Below are 13,584 nucleotides of genomic sequence, written 5' to 3' on the forward strand. Positions count from 1 at the left end.
TGGCGGCGGGGGAGGGTCAGGCCTGGCTGGGTTAGAGGCCATGGCGGTGGGGGAGGGTCAGGCCTGGCTGGGTTAGAGGCCATGGCGGTGGGGGAGGGTCAGGCCTGACTGGGTTAGAGGCCATGGCGGGGGGGGAGGGTCAGGCCTGGCTGGGTTAGAGGCCATGGCGGTGGGGGAGGGTCAGGCCTGGCTGGGTTAGAGGCCATGGCGGTGGGGGAGGGTCAGGCCTGGCTGGGTTAGAGGCCATGGCGGCGGGGGAGGGTCAGGCCTGACTGGGTTAGAGGCCATGGCGGCGGGGGAGGGTCAGGCCTGGCTGGGTTAGAGGCCATGGCAGTGGGGGGAGGGTCAGGCCTGGCTGGGTTAGAGGCCATGGCGGCGGGGGAGGGTCAGGCCTGACTGGGTTAGAGGCCATGGCGGCGGGGGAGGGTCAGGCCTGGGTGGGTTAGAGGCCATGGCGGCGGGGGAGGGTCAGGCCTGGCTGGGTTAGAGGCCATGGCGGTGGGGGAGGGTCAGGGCTGGCCTTTGTCCCAGCCCCCTGCCAGTCCGAGCAGCCGGCAGTGGCCTGGGAGCTCTCCTCTCAGGCTGGGGGAAGGGGTCCTCCTCCCTCGTGTGCTGTGCACCCCATCCCCAGGATCTGCAGAGTCCCAGGTGCACCTGCCTAGCCTGCAGCTTCCCACTGCCCTTGTGCAGCTGAACTCAGCCAGTCCTCTCCAGCCCTGCCAGGTAGCCAGCTCCCCTCTAGAGGATCTTGAGAGGAGGGGCAGGCCTAACCCCCAGCCTGTGAGCTGAGCTCTGGGGCAGCCCAAGAGAAAGGGGTCAATGCCCAGTTCCAGTGCACACTGTAGACTTCTCCCCCCAAACCCTTCGAAACCCTCCCAAAGAGGAGCAGGCATCTGGGGCTGGGCTTGACCCACTGTCCTGCTGCCAGTGCCCCTGGAGAGGGAAGGTGTCCTCCAAGGCGTTACTGGCAGTGCACACACCCCAGTCTCACAGGAGAGCTAGAGAAGGAGCAACAGTCTCATTCCCAACAAAAACTGACACTTGCTACTGACCCCCCCGACCCCAGTTAATGGGGGTGAATTGAAATGCTGGATGCGAGTAGCAGGTAAACTCCAGGGCTGTGCACCTCACAGGCCCACCGAGGGCTGAAAGCTGCTGTGGTGCTGCTAACTACTTCCCAAAGGCAGCCTGCCCCTCCCGGCATGCACTGGGGAAGATGGACAGGCCATCTCAAGCGCTGCCTGTGCCGGGGAGTGTCCCTGCTGCAGGGTGGAGCAGTGACGGAGCAGCCAGCACAGCTGGAGCCCACTGCATAAAGAGCCTTTTGATTTGCGGAGTTGTTAAGCCCCATTGACAATGGCAGCCCCTCTGGCTCGCGCACGTGGCCTGCACACTGACCCCTTTCTCTTGGGCTGCCCTTGGGCACTGCGCGGGGGTTTATCCTTCCAGAGCACACTGACTGGCTGTGTTCCTTGTCGTTGCTCCCTGCAGGCGTACGAGTGGGCGCTGGAGGGGATGCGACACCTAGCCTGCATCAGCATGGAGGACTGCAGCTCCCCAGAGCACTGTGCGGCAGGGATCAAGTGTCTGGAAAGCTACAAGGGCCAGCACCCGGAAATCAGCGATGCCAAATTCCAGGAGATGAAAGAGCTGGCCTGTGAGCTGAAGAGCGACAAAGGGCTGAAGCAGTGGAAATTTGCATGGTCCAAGTGCCAGGAGACAAAAGTGGTCTTTGAGAAGAAGCTAGAGGCTGCCCTGAGAACACGAAGGTCTCTGCTCTCTGAGCGGAAGCCAGGTGAGGGGGAGCACTCCCGGTGTGGTGCTGAGAGCAGCCGGCTGTCCCACAGGAGGCACTCGGAGGGAGCCATCCCCGGGCTGCTTTCAGACAGGAGTCACAGCGTGTCCCATTTCTACAGCAGGCCAAATCGTTCTCCTGCGTGGACCAGGGAAAAAGCTCTCTCACCATCCCTGAGCAGCTCCGGGGATGTCAATGCTGGGGAAGAATTGACCTCCCACGCTGCTCCCGGCATGAGTCCCCACTTGAGCAGGGTTTCTCTTGGTACAGTGGCCTGCGAGGCTCCATGCGACATGCCCGAGGACAAGCCAAACCTGGAGAGTATTTTAGAAATTCTTGAGGTGAATTCATCCTGCTCAACCACGTCAGCCTCCAGGAGGCCACTGTCCAAGAAGGTGCTGAAAAAGGCCCAAAGCTTTGATCTTCCCTGCAGTGAGAACCTGCGGTCCAGCTGCCAGAGGACTCTGAGTGAGCCGGCCAGGTACGGCAACACGGGAGTCTTCATTAAGGGGCTGGAAGTGAGCAGCACGGAGCTTGCGGACAGGACTCACATGGCACGGCAGCAAGCTGCTCACAGCTGGGCTGCACACTGCCTGCCAGAGGAGCAGAGCAGCTACGGCTCCACGCCAGAGGCCAAGAGCCGGGGCAGGTAGGTGACGTCTTCTCGCAGCCCGTGTGCAGGGGCCAGGCAGGCTGCGAGGGGATGGTTCTCACTGTGTCTGCTAAGGCGCGAAGCAGCACTCCTGGTGACACGGTACCGAGTGCTCTGCCGGAGCCTGCTTAATCTCCGGCACTGGGGCGAGGCCTGGGGTGGAGCCAGGCCCCATGGGCTGAGGAGGCAGATTCAGAGAGGTGCAAAAGGGAAGCTCCAGCTGGGTCAGGGAGGAGTCGCCACCTCCCACCACACGCGCTACAGCGATGCCCCCTTGCGAGGAAGGAGGGGAAAGGGTCTCTAATGAGGCAACGTCTAGGTTATTGGCACTAAAGGAGGACGACCTCTAGCCAGGCCGTGGGCCCTCTGCAATGAGATGGGTATTATTTTATTTTGCGAATGCACAGGTGGTACGATAAAGATGTAAGAACTGGGGCACCCATTTCCTGGGGATAAAGAAACACCAAGAGAAAAGCCTCTCCCCGGTACGGCACTGGGCTCTAGGCTCCCGTTTTCAACAGGGCTGACACGTCTTCTTGCAGCATTTTCCCCCGAGGGATGCCCAGAAGGGGAAGGAGGTTGGGTTTTAGCGTGGCCTTGAACTGGAAGGCGCACGCTCCGCTCAGGGACCCAGCAGTCCACTGAGATGGCCTGTCGTGTCCGAAAACAATGGCACAGGTTCCCCAACGTGGAAGAGAGGCGAGGAAGGGGGCTGAGGATCCCAAAGTGGTTCAGGATGATCATAGAATCATAGAATCATAGAATTCAAGATCAGAAGGGACCATTATGATCATCTAGTCTGACCTCCTGCAAGATGCAGGCCACATTAGCCGATCTACCCACTTTTTTAGCAAGCGACCCCTGCCCCATGCTTCGGAGGAAGGCGAAAAACCTCCAGGGACACTGCCAATCTGCCCTGGAGGAAAATTCCTTCCCGACCCCAAATATGGCGGTCAGCTGAACCCCGAGCATGCGGGCAAGACTCTCCAGCCATACCCTCTGAAAGAGGTTAAGAATATCATATTATTGACCCAATTTGACCCAATTAAGTACCAGTTTGGCACTTAATTGACCTATTGACTAAGCCCGTTATCCTATTATACCATCTCCTCCATAAACTTAACTAGCTTAATCTTAAAGTCATGGAGGTCCTTCGCCCCTACTGTTTCCCTCGGTAGGCTGTTCCAGTATTGCACTCCCCTGATGGTTAGAAACCTTCGTCTAATTTCAAGCCTAAATTTCCTGACTGACAATTTATATCCGTTTGTCCTCGTGTCTACATTAGCACTGAGCTGAAATAATTCCTCTCCTTCCCTGGTATTTATCCCTCTGATATATTTAAAGAGTGCAATCATATCTCCCCTTATCCTTCTTTTGGTTAAGGAAAACAAACCGAGCTCCTCAAGTCTCCTGTCATACGACAGGCCTTCCATTCCTCGGATCATTCTAGTGGCCCTTCTTTGTACCCGTTCCAGTTTTAACTCATCCTTCTTAAACATGGGAGACCAAAACTGCACACAATACTCCAAATGAGGTCTCACCAACGCCTTATATAACGGGACTAGCACTTCCTTATCCCTACTAGAAATACCCCGCCTAATGCAACCCAAGACCGCATTAGCTTTTTTAACGGCCACATCACATTGCCTACTCATAGTCATCCTACGATCAACCAGGACTCCCAGGTCCTTCTCCTCCTCCGTTACTTCCAACTGGTGCGTCCCTAGCTTATAACTAAAATTCTTGTTAGTCATCCCTAAATGCATAACCTTACACTTCTCACTATTGAATTTCATCCTGTTACTAATACTCCAGTTTACAAGGTCATCCAAATCTCCCTGGAGGATATCCCGATCCTTCTCCGAATTGGCAATACCTCCCAACTTGGTGTCGTCCGCAAACTTTATCAGCCCACTCCTACTCTTGGTTCCCAGGTCAGCAATAAATAGATTGAATAAAATAGGACCCAAAACCGAACCTTGAGGAACTCCACTGGTAACCCCCCTCCAACCCGACAGTTCCCCTTTCAGTACTACCCTCTGCAGTCTCCCCTTTAACCAACTCCTTATCCACCTCTGGATTTTCATTTCGATCCCCATCTTTTCCAATTTAACCAATAATTCCTCATGCGGTACCGTATCAAACGCCTTACTGAAATCCAGATATATTAGATCCACCGCATTTCCCTTGTCTAAAAAATCTGTTACTTTCTCAAAGAAGGAGATCAGATTGGTTTGGCACGATCTACCTTTCGTAAATCCATGCTGTAATCTATCCCAGTTGTCATCGGCCTCCTGCTCCTTAACCACTCTCTCTTTCAAATTTTTTTCCATTACTTTGCATACTACAGATGTTAAACTAACAGGCCTGTAGTTACCCGGGTCACTTTTTTTCCCCTTCTTGAATATAGGAACTACATTAGCTAATCTCCAGTCCAACGGTACAATCCCCGAATTTAGAGATTTATTAAAAATCATCGCTAACGGGCTAGTAATATCACTCGCCAATTCCCTTAATATTCTAGGATGAAGATTATCCGGGCCCCCCGATTTACTTCCGTTAAGCTGTTCAAGTTTGGCCTCCACCTCAGATACCGTAATGTCTACCCCCATATCTTCATTCCCATCGGTCCCTCTATCACTATTCCTTAGCCCTTCATTAGCCTCATTAAAGACCGTGGCAAAATATTCATTCAGATATTGTGCCATTCCAAGATTATCCCTAATCTCCACTCCGTTTAAAGTTTTAAGCGGTCCCACTTCTTCCTTCTTGGTTTTCTTCCTATTTATATGGCTAAAAAACCTTTTGCTATTGGTTTTAATCCCCTTCGCTAGGTCCATCTCCACCCGTCGCTTTGCCTTTCTCACTGCATCCCTACACCCTCTGACCTCAATAAGGTAGGTTTCTTTGCTGATCCCTCCCATTTTCCACTCCCGGTACGCTTTCTGTTTTTTCTTAATGACCCCTCTAAGACGCTTGGTCATCCAGCTCGGTCTAAAACTGCTACCTACGAGCCGTTTTCCCTTTCTCGGGATACATGCCTCTGACAACTCCTGCAATTTCAACCTGAAGTAACCCCAGGCGTCATCTACCTTTAGATTCCTAAATATGTTGGTCCAGTCCACTTCCCTAACTAGTCGTCTTAATTTAGTAAAGTTAGCCCTTTTGAAATCGTAAACCCTAGTCTCAGATGCAATATTGATTATCCTCTCATTAATTTTGAAACGAATTAGCTCGTGATCACTCGAGCCAAGGTTGTCCCCTACAACTATTTCCTCAACAAGGTCCTCATTACTCACCAAAATCAGATCTAAAATGGCATCCCCCCTCGTCGGTTCAGCAACCACTTGATGGAGGAATTCATCAGCTATCACGTCTAGGAAAAGCTGAGCCCTATTGTTATTACTAGCATTTGTTTCCCAATCTATATCTGGGAAGTTAAAGTCTCCCATGATCAAGCAGTTCCTATTAGTGTTTACCTCCTTAAAAACATTAAAGAGCTCTCTATCCGTCTCCAAGCTAGATCCTGGCGGTCTATAGCACACCCCAATCACTATCCCGGGTGAGGCTCTGGTAGTTTTCTTCCCTAATGTGACCATTGCCCACACAGACTCCGTATTAACCATTGCATTGCTAGTTATTTCATTACATTTCACCTCATTATTGATATACAATGCTACTCCCCCACCTTTACCTTTGCATCGGTCTTTTCTAAACAGCACATACCCTTCCATACCTGTACTCCAGTCATGGCTATCGTTCCACCATGTTTCGGTTATTCCTACGATATCCGGTTTCAATTCTCGGACCAGGAGCTCCAGTTCCTCCATTTTATTACCTAAGCTTCTCGCATTGGTGAACAAACATCCTACCTTTTGCTGTTGGGCTCCTCTCACTCTTCTCACCCCGCTCGGTAGGGACACAGTACTACCAGTATGACCTGTCGATCTAGTATCTGTCCCCCCCCTCTTCCTTACACCTAACCGTCCCCCTCTGGCTATATCTGTTGTTATCTTCTTGTTCTCACTCCCAATGTATAAATGATGTGACGTGCTGGGGTATAATCCAGACCTGTGCGGGGTTTGTGTCCCCCCTGCCCTGTCACCTGGGGTGCCTTGCAATGCCTCACTGGTACAGCTCCCAGCCTGGGCTGCTCACAAGCAGCCTGCCAGCATTCAGGTCACTCCCGGATGTGTCTGGGTGTAACTGCAGCCTGCCAGTCACACCCTGTCTCTCACCAGCCTTGGTTCTACTGCAGGGTGACCCCAGCTCACTCCTAGTCCCGGCAGGGGCGGCTCTAGGTTTTTGGCCGCCCCAAGCAGTCATGCCCGGGAGGCGCCCCGGAGCCGCGGGAGCAGCGGACCTCCCGCGGGCATGACTGCAGAGGGTCCGCTGGTCGCGCGGCTCGGCTGGACCTCCCGCAGCTGCGGACGGTTCGCAGGTCTGGCGGCTCCGCTTGAGCTGCCACAGGCATTCCTGCGGGAGGTCCAGCCAAGCCGCGGGACCAGCGAACCGTCCGCAGTCATGCCTGCGGCAGGTCCACTGGAGCTGCGGGACGAGCGCCCCCTCCGCAGTCATGCCTGCGGCAGGTCCGGTCGTCCCGGGGCTCCGGTGGACCTCCCGCAGGCATGACTGCGGCAGGTCCGCCGGCCCAGCCTGCCGCCCCCCCGGGAAAGGGCCGCCCCACGCGCGTGCTTGCCGTGCTGGGGTCTGGAGCCGGCCCTGAGTCCCGGACTTTCCCCCAGAAATGCATGTCCTGTACTGCCCAGCCCCCTCCCGGACAGTCCAGATATAGCAAGGTCATTATTCCTTTAAGGGAAGAATATATACTAGCTTGTTATCTGAAGTAGAGTTACTCAGACACTTCAACTTAACCACACTGGATTAGATAAAACAATAAAACAAGTGAATTGACTAGAAAGAGAGTGATTCTGAGTGAGTACAAGCAATGAGGCATAAAAGTCAGAAATGGTTACGAGAAAAAATAAAGATAAAACTCTTCCTAGTGCCTAACTGAACAAACGACATTAGATTCAGGCAAAGTTTCTCACCACGTACGTGGCAGGGCTGGCAGTGGACCAGGGCACCCTGAACCACTTTGGGATGACCCAGATCCTGCACCCCCTTCCTCAAGTGACCGAATACAGCCCTGTGTTCACACCCTACATGCTACGGTAAGAATCTCTGTACAAGCCATGCCCTGAGAGGTGCTGCAATACTGACCCAACTCCTTGGGTCAGGCCCCCTCCCCCGGAGTCCAGCAGGCGGCTCCCTTTGTCTTCGCAGGGACAGCGAATGAGATGGGCAGGGCAAGAGAGGGGAGCCTGGGGGGTTTGCCCATCCTTTTTAGAGGTGTTTAGTCCCTCTTTGAAAAGCATTTTGAGCTGAGCACCAGGAGCCAGGCGGCCTGCTACACAAAGGAGACCCCGTGCAGGTGCTTTGCTAAGATGCAGATCGTTCGGCCCCTGACTCCGTTTTTGGTCAAAGACTGGCCATTTGGTAGGAAATGGCCCATTAGCTTTGTTGTCCCCTGGCTGGGACGTCAACTCGCCCCTTTGTCTTTGAGAAACTGGGTTAACCACTCCCCAGACTTACCTGGGAAACACTCTTCAGTCAGCTGATTTCAGCTTATGTCCATAACTTTACATATAATGTGGCTATAGGCGCTTTGCCATGATACTGCTGATCAGCATAGAATCATAGAATCATAGAATCTCAGGGTTGGAAGGGACCTCAGGAGGTATCTAGTCCCACCCCCTGCTCAAAGCAGGACCAATCCCCAACTAAATCATCCCAGCCAGGGCTTTGTCAAGCCTGACCTTAAAAACCTCTAAGGAAGGAGATTCCAAGTTATGAGTTTCCAATGACACCTCTCAGGGCATGGCTTGTACAGAGATTCTTACCGTAGCATGTAGGGTGTGAACACAGGGCTGTATTCGGTCACTTGAGGAAGGGGGCGCAGGATCTGGGTCATCCCAAAGTGGTTCAGGGTGCCCTGGTCCACTGCCAGCCCTGCCACGTACGTGCAGCATGTCTTGCTACTGCAGCAGCCAAGGCCAAAGGGGAGGATCTTAGCTGCCTCTGGCAGAGTTGGCAGACCTCCTATTCTGCCTGGCGCTCGGCTGGTAGGCTGTTCCCCTAAAGGGTGCTGGAGCTGAAGGGGAATGTCCGTGGAAAGCAGATGGAGCAATCCCAGAGTCCCTGCAGAGTGCTCAGAGCAGTTCCTTGGGGCTGTGGCCAGGCAAACAACTGACTGTTTGACTCTGCGAGGCAATGCTGGAGCTGCTGCTGGGAAAGAGGCGAAGGCTGAGGGGTGCAGGCTGGAAGGAGCAACCAGCTGGGAGTATGACCCCTGTTGAGGGCGTCGGTTGCAGGGTCCTGTTGGGTTTTTTTGCTGCTCCCTTCTGGATACCCACCCAGGTGCTGCAGTAAGGGAAAGGGGTGGGGATGAGGGTGAAGCAGGCAGGAAGGAATTAATTTCCCACTGAAAGTTAAATCAAATAGCAGAAGCTTCTCAGCTAAAAGCCAGCTGCACCTGCCCCCAAAGGAAAGAGTCTCTCCATAGCCCAGTCCCCTTGGGGTGCCGAGAAGGGACCTGCCAACACCTCTGCCCCCCGCTGGCTATGCAGCACGCAAGCCAAGCCCTCAGGCCTCAGGTGGTTAGTATCTTCCTGGCCAGGCGTGAGCAGTGGTGTAGGTGGTCACAGGAGAGACATGTAGACAGCCCCACCCCGCCCTGCTCGGGGCTGGGATGCCATGAGCAGGAAGCCATGGCTGGGTCCCCCATGGCTCTCCGGGGCACTGTTCCCACGGAGGGGCCTTTTGGATCATTCTCCCCAAGAGCAGCTTCCCATGGTCTGTGTGACGCCCTCCTGCACCCTGGGTCCTTGGGGGCTTCCCTTGGCCTTTCTAGTCACTTGACTGGGACAGCCATCTGTCCTGGGCCAGCCCGACGGTGCTGCCCATGGCAAGGTAGGCCGCCTGTGCGCAGGGGAGTGGGGAGAACCTTTCCCAGAGAGGTGGTGGGGGTGTAGCAGGAAAGGCTGTTAAGATGGCTGTACTCCCTCCAGCACCCCCACGTGCATGTCCAGTATCTTGCACTTTCTTACCTCCCTGTTCGTGACCAGCCTGGCATGTACTCGGTGAGCTGCTTCCCGAGGAGCCATGCTGTCCCGCTGTCCTTCCCCGTTAGCAGGGCAGGAAACAGAATGTTTGCAAATAAAAGCAGAGATTCTGATGCCACCCCAGCTGGTGGAGCCGAGGCCAGGCACCCATGTGCCTGCAGAGCCTGTACCAGAGCCAGCCCCACAGTCTCCCCTTCCCGACTGAGATTTTCTGCCTCTGCAGCAAACTGCGGCACATCATCGACGAGATGGTGACCACGGAGCGGGAGTACGTGCGGTCTCTGTGTTACATCATCGAGAGCTACTTCCCCGAGATGGAGCGCCTGGACCTGCCCCAGGACCTGAGAGGGAAGCGCAGCGTCATTTTCGGGAACCTGGAGAAGCTCTACGACTTTCACAGCCAGTACTTCCTGCGGGAACTGGAGAGCTGCTGTAACCATCCGCTGCGCGTCAGCCACGGCTTCCTCAGACACGTAAGCACCCGCGCCCGCCTGGCCGTCCTGCGCCCGCCTGGCTGTCCTGCCCCTGGGCTGGGCCATGAAAGGGGCCATTGGCTGTGCAGTCTGCTTGCTGGAGCCCTCTGCTCAGAGCAGGGGTTACTGCAGAGCCTGTCCCTGGGCGTCCGCCCCGGAGCCGGCCCGTGTTGGACGGGGACACTGAGCTCCAGAGTCATGCCTTCGGAGCAGCCCAGGTTCCTGCTACAAGCCTCGCTCCGAAGCCCAGCTGAGCTTGCGGAGCTGGGAGGGAAATGGACGTGCTGCTCTGGAAGGAGTTGTGTCTTGTTAACACAGCGAGTGGCTAGAGCCTGCTCCCAGGCGTGTAAGAGACACGTGGCCTTGTGATCATACAGGGAAGGAGCAGTGCACATTCATGCAGCCAGGGCCAGTACGACAGGGTCCCCAAGGCACGGCCCAGCTGCCTCAGCAGGGGCTGGGAAGTGGGGAGAGGCCGCAGTCTGGGGAAGCATTGGCAAGGTGAGGTGCGGTGCCCTCAAGAGAGGCAGGGCCCTGCGACCGGCAGAGCCGTGCATTGGCCCCTATACCCAAGGGAGCGACGAGACCTGCCCTGGGCTGATTTCCTAGGCTCTGCTGTGTGCTCACTACTTACGCTCCCCTTTTAGCACTTCTCTCCTCGGCATTTTCTGTCCGTTTAATGAACATCTCTCCCCCGCATACACACCGCCCCTGGTGTTCCCCAGGACGCCCGACCCGGGGGTGATGGCTGGGCCAGGCCCCCAGACCCACAGGCTTCCTAAGGCCTGTTGCCTGGCTCCTGCAGCATGGGAGGGAATAGGAGCTTTGTACACTGGCCGGCCCTGAAAGCTCCATCAGAGGGCAGAGTCGAGAACACGTCCTGGCCACTTCCTGGAGGCCAGGGCCCCGGAGCACAGTAGGACAATCCAGGCCTGGGGACCGTAATGCGGACGTGGCCAGGGGACTCTCATCAGTTCTGCTGAGAGCTCCAGTAGGGCCTGTGCTGGCTTTACTGATGTTACGCCCACCGTCCCAGCACAGACCATGGGAGAAGCAGGCGTGTTGGCCCCTTCCTGCTCAGACCGAGGCCTGGTTCTGCTCCCAGTTCACCAGCAAAACCACCTCCAGGCAACAAATCCTCAAGGCTTGTGAGCGGAGGCGGCCAGTATGCAGCAGGCAGCTTGCGCTCAAGGCAGCTCCGCCGGGACTGGGGAAGAGCAGATGCTGCATTTTTCTCCCGTTGTTCCTGACTGTTAAGGGACATTTCCAGGGCAACAGGATCTTTGCTTCTTAGAGTCCATCAGCCCCTGTGACTCGTGCTCCATTTGTGATGGCAGATGGGGAAGGAATTGCAGGAGCAGGTGGTCTCTCAGGGTACGTCTACACTGCGCTTAGACACCGCGGCTGGCCCGGGCCAGCTGACTCGGGCTCCCGGGGCTGTTTAATGGCAGTATTGACTTCCAGGCTTGGGTTGGAGCCTGGGCTCTCGGATCCCACGAGGTGGGAGGATCCCAGAGCTCAGGCTGCAGCCCGAACCCAAAGTCTAAACTGCAATTAAACAGCCCCTTAGCCTGGGAACCCAAGTCAGCTGGCACGGGCCAGCCGTGGGTTTTTAATTGCAATGGAGATATACCCTAAGTCCAAAGATCCTCGACTCTTGGATGCGGGAGAGGGGCAGGGAGCCTTGGCTCTAAAGCAGAGTTGTGGCAGGACAGCGTGATTCCCTCTCCACCAGGCCGGGAACGCCAGCTGCAGTGTCTCTTTACGGTCACGTTCAGCCGTCGCTGTAAGGGTCTGCAGGCCATACAGCCCACAGGGACTCCCAGGCAAGGAGCAGAAGGAAGATCCTGAGGGACAACCAGCAAACAACCCTGTCTGCCGCAATGCTGACATGGAGTTGAAGGAGTTACCCAGGGCTCCTGGCGAGGTCCCAGGAATCCGTAGGGAGAGTCGTCCTCCCCAGTTCCCATGTGCACAGGCCCAGTGTAGCCAGTTAAAGTCCGGGGCCTGGGGGAGTTGCTTTGCAGACTCTCTGCAGCAATTCTCTGCAAAGGAAACGGGGTCACTTGACAACAGGGCTGGCATTACCTCGGGTGACAGCCGCAGTCCCGGACTGTGTAGGGGTCCTTCAGGGGTGTTTGTTTCTGTTGCAGAAGGATCAGTTTGGGATGTACGCATTATACAGCAAAAACAAACCCAAATCCGACTCGCTGCTGGCCAGCCACGGGAACACGTTCTTTAAGGTAAATCCCCTGTGCCCTGAGCCCAGATCAGGGCTCCGTGGTTCATTGGGGTTGGGATTGGGTCCCTCCCGCATCTGCTTAAAGAAACCTAGCCCCTGTTGAGGACACAGGGTGCGGGCTCTGTGCTGTCTTCTGGAATTGCCTGGCTCACACAGTGTGAGGAGCCAAGCGGGAGTACTCTGCCTTGGAAAGGTGTCCTGCAAACAACTGATTCCCAGGGCCGGTGCAATCACTGGGCGAACTAGGCGGTGGCCTCGGGCGCTAAGTGGTTGGGGTGCCAAAAAGCAGTGCCCTGGCTCGGCAGGGAGGAGCCGCCTTCCGGAGGCACCGGAGAGCCAGAGCATCGGCGAGCCCCAGCCATGGAGGAGCCGGCGTGGCGCAGGGGGCCAGCAGCCCCGCAAAGGTGGTGGCGCCCCCACCCCTCCTGCCCAGGCTGCGCCCCTCCCCCCCGGGGGCTCCTGCAGGCTGCAGCAGATGCATGCGGGCGCTGGCCCCCGTGTGCCCCCCGGCTCCCCCCTCGCCGCGCTCGGGCTCTGCGACTCCTGGGAGGGTGACCGGCTGCCGCCGCTGCCCCTCCCAGAGTAAGCTCAGGGCCCTTTGCCCCGACGGTGGCGGCAGCTCACATGCCCGGGAGCCGCAGAGCCCGAGCACAGCGACGGGGGAGCCGGGGGGCGCAGGAGGGCTGCCGCCCGCATGCATCCGCTGCAGCCTGCAGGAGGCCCCGGGAGGGGGGGCGCCGGGCCTCAGCCTGGGCAGGAGGGGTGGGGGGCGCGGCTGCTCCCCGCTAGCAGCACCGCCGCCTTTGCAGGGCTGCTGCCCCCCTGTGCCGCGCCGGCTCCTCCATGGCTGGGGCTTGCTGCTGCCGCAAGCAGGACGCTCTGGCTCTCTGGTGCCTCCGGAAGGCGGCTCCTCCCTGCCAAGCTGCTGCAGCAGCCCAAGCCCGTCAAAGCCAGTGAGTGGACTCAGGGCGGGGGCCGCCGGGGTGGGGAGGGGAGGGCTCACGGGGGGGGCTGTGCACGCTCCAGGGGAGTTCAGGGGGGCGGGGAGGGGGGAACCTGGTCTGGGGAGCAGCCCCTGGGCATGGCTGGCCCCTGGGGTCTATAAAGGCTCATTGGGACGGATGTGCAAGCGGGGAGAGGGGGGCACGAGGTGGAAGTTTTGCCTGGGGTGCACAGTATCCTTGCACCGGCCCTGCTGCTTCCTCCTCTGCACGTCCTGGCTCCGCTCCTTCCCGCAGCTTACAGAGCCCTAGTGAGCAGGAGGCTCCGCTGGGGAATGTTTGGCAAACCCAGCGAGC

The 13,584-nt window shown here is 56.9% G+C and overlaps 1 protein-coding gene across 1 annotated transcript in view; it reads left to right on the forward strand.

The window, feature by feature from the left end:
* The window catches only part of PLEKHG4 (pleckstrin homology and RhoGEF domain containing G4), a 168,036-nt gene that overhangs the window by 144,731 nt on the left and 9,721 nt on the right, over positions 1 to 13,584 (forward strand). The window contains 3 exon segments of the mRNA XM_044987105.1: positions 1,492 to 2,444; positions 9,795 to 10,044; positions 12,198 to 12,287. Coding sequence (XP_044843040.1) covers positions 1,492 to 2,444; positions 9,795 to 10,044; positions 12,198 to 12,287 — 1,293 coding nt within the window.

This window comes from Mauremys mutica, chromosome 14 (genome assembly GCF_020497125.1).
Source record: "Mauremys mutica isolate MM-2020 ecotype Southern chromosome 14, ASM2049712v1, whole genome shotgun sequence".
In the NCBI taxonomy this organism is placed as follows: domain Eukaryota; kingdom Metazoa; phylum Chordata; order Testudines; family Geoemydidae; genus Mauremys; species Mauremys mutica.